Here is a 16,678-nt window from a genome sequence, read left to right as displayed (position 1 = left end):
TCATTAGCAGTCCACATGGGCACCATTTTACACATCTGAGCGACAGCTCATCGCTCACCAATAAAAGTGACTCTCGTGGGACTGTTGGCCAGGTGGGTATCCAAAATGGCTCCAATCCAGAAAATTAGTGCTGTCACGCAAATAAATGAGCACCTGGCTAAGTAACTGTTAAGGCAGTGCCTATGATTACCAGCTTTACGGACCTGCAAACATATTTGCCAATAAAGCAGAACATTAAAACCAACACTGATCATTTTGTTGCTTTGTGACGTTTGTCTGGGAAACCTCAGGTTGTGATGTTACTATGATATCTACACAACCAGTTAAAGGTTTGGACACGTTTTCCCATTAGTTTTAGTAGAAAAGTGTACAAACAAGCCTCATGACAACACCCCAACACCAGTGGGGTCCTTCAGCATGAAAAAGTTCCAAGTATGTGTGGTTGTGACTCGAGGTTGGATCACCCACTTTCAGCTCTGCACAGATACAAGTCCACCAACATCCAGTTCAGGTGGAGATAGGACATAGGGTTTAATGGTCAGTGGGCCTCTAAAATAAATGCACAAACTGAGCACTTTGGTCATGGATGGAGTTGGATGATCCACCTTCACATTTCAGCAAGTTGAAGCGAGATGTTACTCAAAAGCTCTCTAGAACGCAAAATAATACTCAGGAATAGCTCGAGGAACACATCGAAAGACGAAAGCCACCGCACACTTGCCAACGTCAGTCCCCCGAACGACCTTAATCTGATCGTGTGTCCACAGATGCAGCAGAACAGATTTGATCCATAACGGCCACAACCTAAAGGGCTCAAAAGAGCCACTGGCAGCATCCTAATACAAAAACCACAAGAGACCTTAGAGGTCCAGTGTCCACTTCCCCAAAGGAGCAGAGGGTTGTAACTAATAATGGTTATGTATGAGACATTTAATTGATGTAATTTGCTATTGAAATTCAGTCTTTAATGCATGACAAAGCACTGCAGAAGTGCAACATAAATAAGCAGAATAATGTGAGATCACAGAGTAAAAAGTGACGTAGCCATGGAGAAGGTAAGTGTGTACATGAGTCTCTTTGGGAGAGATTTTTGAGTTGGGGTGGGGCTGTATCCAAATCATATAATACAGTCACACTCCCCACTCCCCCCCTTGTGCAATTTTCTCAGAGAATGGGTTTCATCAGGTTTTGTATTGTAGACCTATTGATTATCTGCACTGAGGGGGCACCTTGACAAAACCTCTGCAGGACTTCTCTATTAACAATGAACCATTGGCTGTCGCCTTTGCACACAAACACACACACTTTAGTGTTATTGGTTCTCAGGTCATGAAATAGATACAGGGATACGGTTTCAGAGAAAAACAGTAAAACTTCCAGCCGATATTACTTCCCTTTGTGGGATTATCCAATCTACCATGAGCGTGAATGTGTTCTTGCACAATTATGTTAACACACAGGATGTTACCTGCAAGGTGCCCCCCTCACTGCAGGCAACATCTCTGATGGTCTCCTGTGCTGAACTGGCTTCCATTTGAAGGTTGAAATCAGTTAGTTGATCAATTTGCCTTTGGTGACTGTGGTTCTCTTTTCCTAATGAATTTTTTTCCCCTTGATCTTAAAATCTTGCGTGAACACAACACTGGGAACTGAAAGTGCAAAGATGGGTGCGCAGAACTTCACTTACAAGAGAACATCAGCGTTTAATATTTCCTACTCTGAAGCAGATCTGTCAAACTCCAGTCTTCTTGCACGTTTTAGATGTTTCCCTGCTCCAACACTGCTCATAATTCCAAACCCTCTAATTTCAGTCAAGTGTGTTGCAGCAGGGAAACAAAACAAAAACCCTGCAAGATTGTGGCCTTTGCAGACTGCAGTTTGACACACAAGCATTTTCTATGGCTGTAGACTGATGATGGACAAGACTCTTTCCTTGGATATCCATAAGACGTAAAGTGTTGCCAGATCTTGCAAGAAAAGAGCAACCAGCTCAATAAAAACAAATCCAAAAGAAGCACATTGGCTCCTCATAGATTACTCTCTCTTTTTTTTTTTTTTAAATCTGGGGTATAACAAAACAAATTAAAAAAATCTCATGGTAAAAAAAAAAAAAAAAAAAAAAAAGAGGAAATAATAAGCAAATGGATAAGGGTTTGAGTGTGTGTGTGTGTGTGTGTGTGTGTCAGCATGCTGCATTGTGAGCACATATTTTACACTTTAAACACACTAATTGACAGAAAGTTGTTCTGTCAGGTGAAGTGCGCACCTGTGTGTGCAGGAGCTTTCATTTAGAGGTGGTAACCAGGGAAACAAGGCTCTGGACCGGACCTACAGTCCATGTTCTGGACACTAGTTCCTGAAAACAAGACTGTTGCATCCGCAGACAGGGATTTCTGCCTTTTGTGGAAAACCTCAGGAAAACCTGAGACCTGAGAGAGGTCTTTATAAAGGCAGCAGGACAAAACTAAACAATCAACCACATTAAAGAAAACAAACCCCCCCCCCCCCCCCCCAAGTTAAGCACAAGTTAAAAAGCGAACTTGGCAACCCCTCAACAGCTCTGTTTTATGGCGCAAAGCCTGAACTGGGTCACAGCTAATATTCCGACGGAGCTTGATCTCCATCTAGTGGTCAGAAGCAAAACTACAAGCTCTGAAGTCAGTGTCGTAAAATAACACCACGTGGCTGCGACACTTGACGGCAAATTGTGACTTTAAACATATGGTTGACATGGCTTTTTCGTTGATTTGCAGCGAAACTCAAAGCAGGTAAAATCAATTGTATCGAGTTGGCGGAATTAGCTTACATATCTCATGGACCCTTTGTTATTAGTCCACCCACTTGTAAATACTGTGCTTCAGTTCAAGGTTCCTGACAGCTTGTACACGTATCTGTGGTATTTTCCATCCCATTTTAGGGTGAGTTCAGTGTTAAACAGAGATGTGAAACAGTTTGGAAAGAAGTTCATGTTCGACTGTAATGAGGAGACGTGCTGGAATTCAGACCAGGTAAAAAAACAAACAAACAGTATCTCTAGTCCAGACTACATACTGAAACACTATTAACACTATCATCATTCCATTATCTTTTATTAATAAAACTCAATACAGTAATTAAACCGCACAATTGCAGTATAAACTCAACCTTCACTCAGATATATAGATATTAACCTGTCTACAGTTGTTTCTGAATCAGTCTGACCATAAGCCACAAAACTATCCATTGGTGTACGACCAAGTTAGTTAGACCGCATTGTTATTTAATAAAATGTGGGGTTTAAGTAATTTTTATTCTTTAAAAACACGATGAACCACTACTATAAAGTGGGACCAGGAGTAAATGATAACCTTTGTGAACATAAATTGATTTTTTTTTTTCCTGTTTTCTTATGAGAAAAAAAACAGGTACTCTTAAATTTAAAACTGTTTTTAATCAATAGAAAAATGATTGAAGATTTAGTTTTTCCATTACTGCATGTCAGCTCTATTCAGTTAGGTTCTACAAACGTCACAGCTCTGCAGATTTTCAATGTTTCTCTGCTTCAACACACATAACATTACAACAGTACAGCCATTATAAGACCAACTAGGGTAACCGTGCCGTATCTATCAGTAGGTGATCCACGTCTCATCTTTTTCAGGGTGAATGTCAGTGGGTATCATTGGAATTCCCCAAGTCTGTAAAGGTGTCAGAAGTAAAGGTCCAGTTTCAGGGAGGTTTCTCAGCCAAAACCTGCAGATTAGAAGGTAAAACTTTAAAGATCCTTGTCCAGTGTTTTTTACCTCGAGGTGTGACAAATGGTGCCATGTATTTTTCCACTTGTGGTGTTTGCAGGTTGCCTCAAAGAAGGAGACTTCTCAGAACTTGGGAGTTTTTACCCAGAAGACAACAATTCTCTTCAGATATCCTTCATTTATTTTCCATGTGGATGTTTTACTAAATAAATAAAAGCATAAATTGAACCATTTCTGTAATGCCTTAACTTGATATAGAATGGCAAATTAGGGAATAAATTTAAAATAATAAAAGTATTTTATTTAACAAACTGTTATTTATTATTATTAGTTTTTGGTAGGAAACTGTTTATATTGCAGTCTAAGTTAACTGTATACAGCTAATGCAACACAAGATGTAGTTGTTTTAATCCAAAATATTTCATTTAGCAGAGCTTTAACAGGAAATCTACATGTCACTCAGAGAACACAGCGGACTTCCTGTTGCTGTTCTGGATGGCTCATAACAATCTGACAATGTTTTGCTGGACCTGCTTTTCCTTATTACAGCCGGTATCTTGTTCTTAACTCCACACCCACAGCTTTCCCATACAGGACGCCTCTGCTGTGGACAAAGTAAAAATAATGTTTGAGAATAGTACGGACTTTTTTGGGAGAATAATTGTTTACTCCTTGGATGTCCTGGGGGAAAAAGCCACATGACCGATTTCTTTTTTCATTCTATCATGAGAGAGGAAGTGACCCCTGGGTGAAGTACAGGATAGTGTGGTGGCACTTGGGAAACATGTAATCTACGCTACCACCTTGTGAACTGACGTGAACGTGGCCTTTTTTGGTATAAATGCATTCAGGGATCTGTCGGTCGGTCTCACTCTGCATCACTAAAACGCACAACGCTTTATGTTGTGATTTTCAACTGCAGGTTTTATGGATGTTCTATGAACCCAAAAAGTGTTTTGATTGGCTCTTTATCCTGCATTGTGCCTTTGATTTAATCAACATTCCATTAAAAAAATAAGTTTTTTATTAAATCCTGTTTGCTGACTTTTTTTCTCTGTCAAAAACAATCTGCAGCACAACTGTTACATGTAGTCCTTGTACTAAGTTTTTACATTGTGAAGCATTACAAGTAATGCATTCAAGTGAATGAAACAGTTTATGAATGGATATATCCAGTTTGCTATATTAATGCCTCTGCAAATGTTTATGAATTTTTGGTTTGATGACATCACCATCTCACACAATCATTTCTGAACATCAGATCTTTTCCATCACATTGTTCATCCACAGAAATCATGTTGGTGGCTTGTAGAGTTTCAGGATATGGTCCTCCAACACTTTCTGAACTGGGAAAAAAAATGAAAAAGTTCATTTTACTAAATGAAAATTATAATTGTGAATACATATAGTTTAGTCTATAAGTTGATGTAAAGGGATTTATACCAAACAAGATGTTTTCAGGTTTGAGCATATTAAAGGAACTCAATAAACCTGCAGAAGTTGGTGCCACTTATGAGAAAACAAAATGCTTGAGATTTCAGGAACTTCAGACTGACTTGAATTAAACTGAAGTGGTTTCAGCTCACAGCACACATGAAATCAGATAAAAATGTGTGATTTGGAGATTATTGAAAGACAAAACACCGTTAATGTTTGCAGTTTTTGCATATGAGCTTCATTCTTTTTTAGATTAATGTTCTATTCACATAGAAAAATAAAAATTAAAAGCATTTGTCAAAGACTGACAAAATGCACACAAGCAAAAAGAAACCTTGCAAGCAGGGGCACGTAGTGAAGGTTATATTATGCTTTTATGGACAGCTTTGCCACATCTGGTGCAGAAGGGATTTTCTTAATGTTAGAAATCTGAATTTGACCTTGGTGCGAATATTGAAACATTTTGATTGTACATACTTAATTTATTTACAATCATCACTTATCACTTCCAATTTATGACCACCAACAGATTTGGTTACCTTCTATATCAGGTGGAGGAATACCATACATACTTTTTTTGTGTCCCAGGGCGACAGCTAAGGCCATTGGACTGTACCCAGAGTCTGACTCGATGGTCATATCTGCTCCTTTTGCTGAAACAAAGGACCATAATGGGAAAGAAAGCCAATATAATTTTTTTCACATTCATCTTGACTAATAGAAACTCAGCTTACCCAGTAGTGCCTCTACACATTTGACGTGATTCCCACGTACAGCATAAAGAAGAGGAGTTCCGCCATTCTGAGAATAAAAACAATGTTTTTATTTTGTTTGTTTTTAAATGAGAGATAACTCAAACAGCCTTAAATAAACCAATTATTTCTCCTATTTAAAAATACCTAATTGGTGTTGCATTATACATCTTTTTAAAACCTCACTTGTCACATTTACAACATGATATAACTTTTCAGGATTGTACATTTGTGGCAACCAGCTAAACATTCTATTCTATTCTATTCTATTCTATTCTATTCTACAGTCATTTTCCAGTCGCTTTTATCCAAAGTGATTTACATATGAGTGAGAACAACACAAGCATGAAATAAAACAGTAGAGGACATCGTAGAAAGGTGCTAGTGGACTGTCCAGTTGGACGCAGGTCCTTACATGAAGTGATTTTTTTTAACATTTTTACTACATGGGGGTAGTACCTACTGAAAATGTGTCCAAATCCCCTGAAATATTCCATTTGTTGGTATTCATTCTTATTTTAAGATGCCTGGTGGAATAAATTATTTTACTCTCACAGTAATATGGAAAAAAAAAAACACATACTGGACACTTTGATACTTTATTAGCTTTACAGAGTCAGGAATCTAACAACTTTGCACATCCTCCTCATGCTGGTCATCAGCCTGAGGCTGTGGGATTACGTTCAACTCCTCAACCAGGAGGTGTTGAAGGTCAAGCAGCATGGTTGTGTTGGTCTTACTAGCACATACAGCAACACGCTCATGCGGATTCCACAAGCGTTCATTTGGGTTCATTTGGGTCATTTGGACTCCACGTCCAAATTCTGAAGGTATTCTGACATGACACTGGCTTCTTAGTGGAGAACATTGTGACCCTGGAGAATAGAGTTGGGTCCCAGTATCTGAGAATATGGGATCACCTCTGGCCCCAGAATCTCATTCTGATATGTCTGATAATCAGTCATGTCATAATCATACCGATCATTTGTAACCAGAACACACCTGGCAGCATTTGGATCACACAGTAAATACCTACAGAAGAATATGGTGAGGGATTTTGGCAGATTTATAGGGCCACATCCCACACGTTTAGCTGTGTTGTTCGTTCTATAAATGTAAAATCTTTACAAGTTACACCTTGTTGTAAAGTTGACTAATCTGGCTTTTCAACAATGTATAACACACCACTAGTCGGTATAATTAAAAGGAAGAAATAACTGAACAAACACGTTTCCTTACTTATTGTGCTAAGTTTAAATAATAAATGGTCTGCTAATAAATCTTAAAATATTAATGTTGGCAAGTCATGAAGGCATAACTACCCAATCGTAGGTGTTAATGTCAACTCCGTGTCTAAGAAGAGACTCAACAATGTCCACATAACCCCCAGAGCTGGCCAGTGTCAGAGCACTCTCTCGCTCCCTTGCAATCGTTTTGGGGTCTGCACCCTGTAAACAAAAGAAAAATTGCACAAACTTCAGTCAGATTGCACATTTTCTATTCATGGCATAAAAGTCTTCTTACTAACCTTCTCAAGGAGAAAGTCCACCACTGCTTTCTCTCCAAACGCTGCTGCCCACATGAGAGGCGTAAAGCCTCGCTCGTCCTGAGAGCTGAGCAGCGAACCGTCTGCAAGATAAAACAGGACATTAAAGAAAATGCACGTTATCAAAGTGCATGTCGTAAGATGTTCTCACCTTTACTCAGGTGTGCAGCTACTTGTGACACCTCACCCTGGGCTGCCAGTTGATGTATAGAGAGAGCTGATGGGATTAAGAGACGATTACTTTTCTGGTCACATTTCAAATGATGAAAATGAAAATCTTAACATCAACACTTCTTTGCCTGGACGCTACCCACCATCTAATGTTGCTGGTCTTACTGTAACCTCATTCCCACGCTGCTTGTTGGTGAGGGTAGTGGAGTGTTTGAATAAATCATCTTCATCCATGTCCATGTTTTCTAGATTCATGTCAGAGGAATAAAAAATATTTACAGTCTAATTATTTCTACACTACACAGTTTATGTGTGGCATAATACTATAATTATGATAGAAAAGTAACCACAGCTTGGACAGTTGTAGAAAAATAAGACACAGTACCACTTGACGACTTGTGTCTTGCATCGGAGGAACATTCATTAGCGTTGGATGGCTGAATGTGTTGGCCATCTGCTACATCTTCATCATCTCCGATCTCCATGATAACTGCAATGGAAAAAATATATTATACAGGCACCAAAGAGAGTTTATCAATTTAGTTCGTCTAGGAAGCGAAAAACATTTTCCACTCACCACATCACACCACGGCCTCACAGTCGCGCTAACTTCCTTTTTTTTTTTTTTTTTCTTTTAAACTGAAAGTAAATTATTTCAGGTCACACAATTGATCTCGCTGGTCTCTTTAGTCAGCCCATTTCACATCGCAGAGGAAATAAGCTACTTAATAAATCTATTATTATAGCATATGGATTAAAAACTCGTTCCGACCACGAGCCTGTGCAACGCCTGATCGCATCTGGTACTCTTTCTTGGAGGAAAAAAATGTTTTTTTGTGTGTGTGCTTTCATAATCGATATTTCTACCCGGAACATTTTAGAGTTGCACACAAAAACAATAATACGGAAGAAGAAGGAATCAGGTGACACCACTCGGTTTTGACGGTAAATAATCCAGCTATGGAAGATCAGGAGATGCAACTGAAAGTTCGACGAGGTAAACAATTACCAAATTAATATATAAACAACTCACTTTATTGTTGCATAGGAGAGTGTAAGGTACGCCGGAAGCTGCTTTCTTACGTGTAGCGGCTAAGCTAATGCTCGGATATGTTCCTTTAGTTCATGTATTTCTGCGGGGAGATTTATTCCTACTTTAACAGTTTTCTGACACAGGGCTAGTATTAATAATATAATATGTTTATATTTGATGTTACAGTGAGTGATAAATTCACGGAAAGCATGTACGTCCTGGCTAACGAGCCTTCAGTGGCTCTTTACAGACTGCAGGAGCACGTCAGGAGGTCGCTGCCAGAGCTGGTGCAGCACAAGGTATCCACCCAGTGAGATGTCACACATTTGGAAAAAGAGTTACTTTGACTCATTGATATTCCAACAATCTGAAATGGACATTCGTATTCACAAACAGCCTCTTCCAGTTGTGCTCATATTTATTCATACCCTTTCATTAAAGAAGGAAAAAAACAGCTGCCTGTAAAATAAGCTGAAATTGACTAAAGTAATTATAAATAAAAATTTTATGAAAATCATTACATTATTTTCTAATTCTGGTTCAATAGAATTTTCTTTTTATTTTATTTGATTTTATTTTTTTAATCAAACAGATAAGATAATTTATTACATATTACATCACTCATAAACTAATATTTTGTTGAACAATCTTTTAATGTTTCCGCTACAGTCAGGTGTTTTCTGTTCCTTTCAGTCAGACTTCTGCACCTGTTGACAGGTATTTTGTCCCACTGTTCAACAGAAAAGTGCTCTAAATTGTCCAGGACCAATTTGTTTGTTTTTGTTTTTTCTTTCGTCAAACTCAATTATATGAAAAAACAGTGTTTTATATTACTAAATTATATTTTTGCAAATTTTTAGTTATTGCTCCTTTTTTAAGTCTCCAGTTATTTGAGTGACTGTTGTAAATTCAGCCTTTTCTTTAATGAAAGGGTATGAATACATATGAGCACAACTGTACCTGGTAAAATATCAGTATAAGCTGTGAACTATTCTGTCAGGTTTCTCCTTTTCTTTTTAGCAATGTGTGGTCTATGCATTTACATTTTTTGCTTTTAGTTTAGTTTAGTTTACAATGAGACACAGTATGTGAGATCTCTTCATTAGTTTAGTTTCTCCCAGTCAGTGCAAAATAGCTATACAGCCCTACCCAGCAAGGAGTGATTCCTTTTGTCTTTTACATACAACATATTGGCTGTCTGCTCTCCCCTTCTGAGATTGTTGGTGGTAAAATAAAAAAAAAATCCCCAAGCACTGACAGCTAGGGGTGGAAAAATCAAATAGAAAAATAAAAAAAAAATCTGGATTTTTTTGCTTTACAATTTTAAAATAGACTTTTTGCTGAAAGAAAAAAAAAAAAATATATATATATATATATTTCAAATAAATAAAAAAAAATCCCTTACAAAATTTTTGTTTTTATTGATCTTTTAACTTGTCTTCTTGGGCATTATAGCAGAATGATGATCTGGCTACTCTGTTGTTTTTCCCAATTGAAATCAAGAAAAATGACGAGCAAAAAAAAAGTTTTACACATTATTTTTGTTTTTAATCTAGAAAAATTAGCAATATCAAAGAATTGTGAGAATCAAATTTAAATCGAATCGGCACCCAAAAAATTGGAATCAATTCGAATTGGGACAAAAGCATATCGTCACAGCCCTACTGACAGCTAGTTATTTTTCAGGTCACATAATAGGCGACATGTTAAAACTTGATCCTGAATGAGGTGGGACGTCAACAAATACTGGAAACTTAGTATTGCCAATGTCTAACTGTTTAACAGCACATGGATACAGCACTAATATATTTATATAATGATTTTGTTCCAATGTTCTCTGAAAAGACCCCTAAAAGACGCATTTCTTAGCCAGTAACTTGTTTAATTTCTCAATTTGACCTTTGAATTTGAAATGTCACAATGAGCAAATTTTACTCTTTAGTTTTTTAGTCTAAAGATTTACATTCAGTTCATTTAAAGATAATTCTGAATCATGTGTAGCTACATGTGTAGCTGTGTAGCTACTGAATCATTATATTATATTATATTATATTATATTATATTATATTATATTATATTATATTATATTATATTATATTGCTTTGTTTTATTGTCAGTTGTTGTCTTTTTTTTTTTACTCAGACAGACATGCAGAGCTGGGAAGAACAAAGTCAAGGAGCCATTTACACTGTCGAGTATGCATGCAGGTGAGATTACTGATTCTTAAAATATTTATGTAAGCAAATCCCCAACTGATCTCTGACCTGCCCGTTAACGCTCGCATTGATGTGCTGGTGTTTGCAGTGCCGTGAAAAGCATGACAAACAGCAGTCTGTATTTCAAAAACATCGACAGCCTCCTTCGTCAAGCCATCAGCATGAAGGAACAGATTAATAACTCACAAGGACGCAGGTAGGAGACAGTAATGAATATGCTCACTGAAGCACACCCATGGTAAAGCACGCAGGGGAGGCGCACATATCTAAGACCTTGTCTGCACTGAGACAATTATAGAGTTAGTGGATTTTTGTTTATCTGTTTCTAAATAGTTACATTTATAGTGTTATTTGTCAAATGAACAGATGGGAGTAGCGAGTTTTGTGGTCCTTGTTTACTTTAAGGTTGAAGGTAAACCTCTAACTTATCTCATTCGTTTCTATGTAGTTACTTTAGCAAACTATTAATAGTTGCTGCCATAGATACTTTCAATGTTCAAAAGGTGTTGAACTGTAGAATTAACATTTTTATACCCCATCACCCAACCATAGAGCCATTAATGTGCTACTTTCAGCTTCTCAGTGACACAGTACCTAGAACTGCTTCTTTCTTCCCTCGTCTCGTTATTCTCTGTTTCTCCATTTAGACTAACCTGCATCACCTTATGGTTTAAGTAACTTTAATTTAATCACATCTTAATTTCTTTTTCATTTATTTTTGTTTATTATTTTTTCCCCATCGACACCTGCATGTAGATTACATGATGTGACCTCATCTTCAAGTCCCCTTGTCTCTACTCCTCATGCCCCATCCACTTCCTCATGATCTGTTGACAGAGGTGTCCAAGGTTAGTAGTTCCTCTAGACGTGACATAGTTAGGTGGAATAAGAAATGGGTGTAAAGTGCGTCTGACTGATCTTATAAGATAACAGGCTTTTGTGAATTACTGAAATGGCTTTGAGACAGTCTTTTTTTTATTATTATTTCTATTTTCAAGAATTTTATTTTAGGTTTATGAGAAATCATTTTGAAAGCGTGACAAAACACACGAGGACATTGTTCACACATAAATGACACAAAGCCACACTATACAGCAGAATATAGTATTTACATTATCATAAAAGCTATAAATGGGCCATGTTGATAATTGTGTGGCATTGGCATGTAGATGGAACTCAAGTGTATTCCTAATATGATGCAATAGGTTTTCCATCATATTAACATTTCTGCACAATCTGAGAGCACAAGAACATGTTTTTTCCACACTCACTCCCATGTTGCAAACTGTACAAGCTGAGAGTTCAGCTCAGAATGGGAATTTCACACGTAGCACCCACAGGCAGCCCTCGCTCCTTTAATCGTCCAGAGTTCAGCTCATTTTATGTCACACAAGTGTAGAGTCTTTTGCAGATATCCCTGACTTGCGTGCAAGAACACTCCTCATCTCATTGTTGACTCCATTCCAGGGTTTTATCTGGGCTTGCAACAAGCCAGACTCAGTAGACAGGGTCCTGTGCATTCGAGGAAAACTACCACCGCTGCTGTAACCGTCTTTATCACTAGAGTGGCCTTGAGAGCCTTCAGTAAGGGAGTACTGCTGGTGGTACGGTTCTCGCTGTCTCGGAGGATAGGAGATGGGATGCTGGAGGTGAGACTGGCTGCGGTTTATCCGTGGTTTGTCCACGCCAATCCTCAGCTCACAGGGTCTAGAGACAGGCGTGTTGCTAGCACCGTGGTCATTCTGGTAGAGGGTGTCAGCATGGTCGTTGTGACAGTGCTTGCCAGCATGGGAAGCTTTTACCAGAGAGTGTATTACAGCCACCACCAGGATCAGGATCCCAGAGGAGAGCACGCAGGCATTAGCAATCCCCGTCTCCATCTCAAATATCAGTAGCATGAAGATGGACATAGCTGCCAAGAAAAGCAAGAGGGTTGTTGAAAACTTTAGACTCTATGTTGCACAGAAACACAAAATACTTTTCTCTACAACAGCAAACAGTATCAGTTTATGTGGCTCAAATGACTTTAAACTAAACAAACTGTGAGAGCTGCTTTTCTTATTGAAATTGTTCTGCTTGTCTGCAGGAAAAGGACTGTGGACTCAGGCATGCTGAAGGAGGGGGGGATGTGACGTGGCTTCCTGAGTTTGTCCTGTTGCCTCGCCAATCTCTTTGCTCGTCTACCTTTTGACTGCGGCTGAAGTGGGGTCATAGAGGTGACATCTCCCATCACAGTGAAGTGACTGCGTCCAGTGACTCCCCCCACCGTTCCCCAGTACAAGCCTCTCAGTGGAACAGTGTGCACCAGCACTGCCAGGTTCAGCATTAAAAACTTTTAAGTCATGGCTACTGAAAGAATGCATTGTTCTCTTGGACCAGCTAACTGGGTTAGAGGGAACGTGGCGGCGCTCGCTGTTGTGCCTCAGCTGTTGGATATCCACATTGCCAGCAATGTTCTGGGCTTGAGTTTGCTGATTTTTCATGAGTTTTATGTTAAAGTTGGATGTATAAGAAGTAGCTTGAATATCAGATTTGAACACACATGCTTTAAAAGAAGCTAAAATTAAACAATAATAATTTTGAAAAAGTTGAATAAAATGCTCCAGTTTGCCATATTTTGAGTCTGGTCTTACCTGCCAAGTAAACAGACACCCCCAGGCAGAAGAGGCCAACGGCCACATGTCGCACAGCTCTGCTGTCCAAAAGGAACCAGTCTGCTCTGCTGAAACAAATCCCATATTCAGGTACTCAGGACATGTTCATGCTTTCAAGTCTTTTTTTTTTTTATTCTTACTACTCTTATTAAATTGGCACAAGTGTAACATATTTATATTGACAGTTTCCTTTCCATTTTATTTTTTTTGTTTTAGTTTATTGCATGAACGCTAAACACAGATTACTGATTCTTTGGTTTCAATCATAAGGAATTTGGCGCTCTCATTATTATTCAAACTTTCTTGGAATGTCCCATCTGTCAGTCGGGAGGTCCTGGGGTATGCTGTTGAATTTGTATACCGACGTGGGAAAGGTCCAGCCAGAGGCCGTGTGCTGGGTGCATAATGAGAGGAAGACCATTGTTTGAATGGGATTCATAGGAGCTGGGAGGTGGGGTGATGACCAAGAACACATTGCAGTGCAGTCCTCCTCTTTCTAAAACATGAGGTAGCCCCTTCTGGTGTTTCTGTGTTTTTAGAAAACCGCATTTTAAATTTAATACCCAATATAAAACTGTGATCTGCAGCGTTAACAATAAATATTGTGTGGGCAGCATGTAAATAGCTTAAATCGTGTTTTTTTCTAGGACCAGAAAGTAAGGCCACATATAGCTCAACACTTTATATTTAAACATTCCTTTAATACTTGGGTGGTTTTAATGCACACCAGGCCACTATTTAATGTTTTCAAGTGTCATCATTGAAATAAACCAATACAGCTGTACTAAATAGGCTACAACCTCAAATTTGAGGTTAAAGGTTATCCTAATTCATGTTAGAATAAAAATGTAACTTATTTTAAGATTAGTAAAGTAAGATTAAAGAGAGATAATATATGAGTTCCTAAACAGTAGTTTAGCAAGCAAGAAGCTAACCTTCACTACAGACTTGGGACAATAGCTTAGTAAAGCCATAGCAAAGGTACTGGTCATATTTTACCAATTAAAGGAAAGGAAGAGAGGCTTAAGTTTTTTTTTTTTCAAACGTTTAACCTTATAATGGTATTTAGACTTATTCATTTTTACTCTAAACCTGTGTATTTAATAAGTACTGGTGTCTTTGCTTTGGTTGTGGTGTCGGTTGTAATTAGCCGTCTGAAGGTGCGTCACAACTGACCGGAACTACTTGTCAGAACTATTTTGGGGTAAACGCAGCTGCTGCAGGTGTTTTCATGCAGGCCAAATACCTGTCGGCATCCTGCTCCCCTCTGCATACTTCGGTCGAAAAGTAGCTGTGAAGGAGACACACCACCACAGAGCTCAAATTAAGGGTGAGGGACAGCGCGGAGAGCACCGTGGAGACCGGCAGCAGGACGGCCCAGATATGAGCTGGTATGACCGCGGAGGTGGAAGGGGGAGACTCTCTCACCGTCTTCTGTTGGGACTGTAGCTGGAAGATTAAAATCACCGATAAAACTGTCATGATAGCCGATAAGATCCCCAGCAAAGAAAGAACAATTAAAGATCTCTGGCTGTACTTTTGCTTCATGTTTATCCCGGGAAGGAAAAGAAAAATCACTGATAAGGTTGTTCCAGAGGAGAAAAAAAGAGAGAGATTTCTGTCTCCTTGTCTGACTGTTTGAACACAACTCCTTTACAGTCCTGAAAAGTGTGCTGGCATTGTTGATGTTTATAAAAAAATAAATAAATAAAAATGTGTCTCCCAGTCCTGTTTGTGTGAATGCTTTCCTCCTCGATATGGATTTTAGCAGCAGTTCGCCTGTTGTGGTCGAGCTCCCTGCTGCCCCGTCTGAGCATGTGATGGGCTTTAAATCCCCAGATTAAAAAGTTCGCAACAACAATGGACTTTTTCTCTTGGATCGTCGGAAACAAAGCCCTGACGTGGTCGCAGGAGAGGCAGAGCTCTCAGAGTAAACACAACCCCCCTAAGACTGGAATAATGACGATCTTTAAGCATCAGAACAAAAGAGAATCTGAAGTGATCGCTTTAGAAAAACTCAAATATGAGTTAAAAAGATCAGCATCGATATTCTTAAAACGCAAATCTTCAGCAGCTCACTAATAAACCCCCAATTAACTCGTTATAACAAAAAACAATTAATTGTAACACGTCCAGATTACATTTTTAAAAGTGCCCCTGATTTTACACTTTTAATAAATCTCTTAACCCAGGTTCTCTTTGTTGACCAAATGACTAAATATTTATGGACTTGTTGCTTCAATTTTTGCCAAACCACAAGAATGGATCATTTTGGGTAAGGGATCCTCTCCTTTAGAAAAATGAAAACAAACAAACAAGAGAGGCAGCAGCAATGTATTTGCACATAGACCTTCACCTACTGTAGAACACCATAGTGGTTTTTGAGCATAATCTGACTAAGTGTAATTACAGACTATGAAAATGCGGGGTTTTTTTTTTTTTCCTACTGAATATGATGAGCAATCCATTGGCCAAGTCCATCACATGACTAATCAGATGCCCACAGATAAAAAAAATAATAATAGCTACATAAACTTCAATATTCTGTCAGATTTATTTGAAAGCAATCTAAAAGTAAGGTAGATCATTTTCTTTTTACTTTAAATTGGCTTTGTGTAGAGTATAAGACTGCAGTTTAATGTGTTTTCCCCGAGCCCTTTGTGCATGTTTGATAAAAGCCCATGTCTTCTTTTAGATTAGCCTACTTCTTATGCTGTAACATTGACAACAGCCATCCACGTGAAGTGATTAAGGGATTACTGTGGCCCTTTTTAATATGCCACCTCATCATCTGCTGCTTGAGAGAAAGCGTAAAAATTGAAAAGCACTATAATATTTATTTCTGATTTGAAAATGACACAAATACAAAAATATATTTGAGTACTTCAAGTATGTAAAGCCTCAGAGTCTCCGTGAGACAAAAAGGGGCCGTAGGTGTTGCGTTACAGCAAACTCTGGAGGAATTTGCAGCAAGGTAGCGTCTTCAGCTTACCTTCTTTCATTGTAGAATATCTCTTTTACTCTTAGTCCGTCTCCTCAAATTCTCCACATCTAATGGACTTTTAACTACTTTCCTTAAAAACATTCAGCGTGAACCAGATATACTCTCATTTTCTTTATTTATGTTCCTGCCAT

At 38.4% G+C, this 16,678-nt stretch overlaps 4 protein-coding genes across 4 annotated transcripts; 2 read left to right on the top strand and 2 right to left on the bottom strand.

Moving 5' to 3' along the window:
* Positions 1-2,697: 2,697 nt before the first annotated feature.
* On the top strand, positions 2,698-4,436 carry nr2c2ap (nuclear receptor 2C2-associated protein; the record flags this gene model as incomplete). Its single annotated transcript, XM_079245515.1, has 5 exons — positions 2,698-2,768; positions 2,918-3,008; positions 3,641-3,746; positions 3,835-3,904; positions 4,316-4,436. The coding sequence occupies exons 1-5, from the start codon at positions 2,722-2,724 to the stop codon at positions 4,434-4,436; spliced, it is 435 nt and encodes a 144-aa protein (XP_079101641.1). The 5' UTR covers positions 2,698-2,721.
* A 339-nt stretch (positions 4,437-4,775) lies between these two features.
* On the bottom strand, positions 4,776-8,399 carry rfxank (regulatory factor X-associated ankyrin-containing protein). Its single transcript, XM_079244632.1, has 9 exons — positions 8,218-8,399; positions 8,026-8,130; positions 7,784-7,885; positions 7,621-7,686; positions 7,452-7,552; positions 7,246-7,371; positions 5,906-5,972; positions 5,744-5,824; positions 4,776-5,080 (listed from the first exon to the last, which is right to left on the bottom strand). The coding sequence occupies exons 2-9, from the start codon at positions 8,123-8,125 to the stop codon at positions 5,028-5,030; spliced, it is 696 nt and encodes a 231-aa protein (XP_079100758.1). The 5' UTR covers positions 8,126-8,130; positions 8,218-8,399; the 3' UTR covers positions 4,776-5,027.
* Positions 8,400-8,538: 139 nt separating this feature from the next.
* borcs8 (BLOC-1 related complex subunit 8) lies at positions 8,539-13,432 on the top strand. Its single transcript, XM_079245025.1, has 6 exons — positions 8,539-8,637; positions 8,860-8,972; positions 10,816-10,880; positions 10,978-11,085; positions 11,646-11,737; positions 12,976-13,432. The coding sequence occupies exons 1-5, from the start codon at positions 8,601-8,603 to the stop codon at positions 11,713-11,715; spliced, it is 393 nt and encodes a 130-aa protein (XP_079101151.1). The 5' UTR covers positions 8,539-8,600; the 3' UTR covers positions 11,716-11,737; positions 12,976-13,432.
* Positions 12,275-15,211, bottom strand: tmem221 (transmembrane protein 221; the record flags this gene model as incomplete). The annotated part of the gene is made up of 3 exons (XM_079245024.1): positions 14,790-15,211; positions 13,523-13,608; positions 12,275-12,801 (listed from the first exon to the last, which is right to left on the bottom strand). The coding sequence occupies exons 1-3, from the start codon at positions 15,089-15,091 to the stop codon at positions 12,275-12,277; spliced, it is 915 nt and encodes a 304-aa protein (XP_079101150.1). The 5' UTR covers positions 15,092-15,211.
* Positions 15,212-16,678: the final 1,467 nt, after the last annotated feature.

The sequence above is a fragment of the Telmatherina bonti genome (genome assembly GCF_933228915.1).
Source record: "Telmatherina bonti genome assembly, chromosome: 8".
Classification (NCBI taxonomy): domain Eukaryota; kingdom Metazoa; phylum Chordata; class Actinopteri; order Atheriniformes; family Telmatherinidae; genus Telmatherina; species Telmatherina bonti.
The sequence above is the reverse complement of the archived record's forward strand: the minus strand, read 5'-3'. Positions and strand labels throughout refer to the sequence as shown.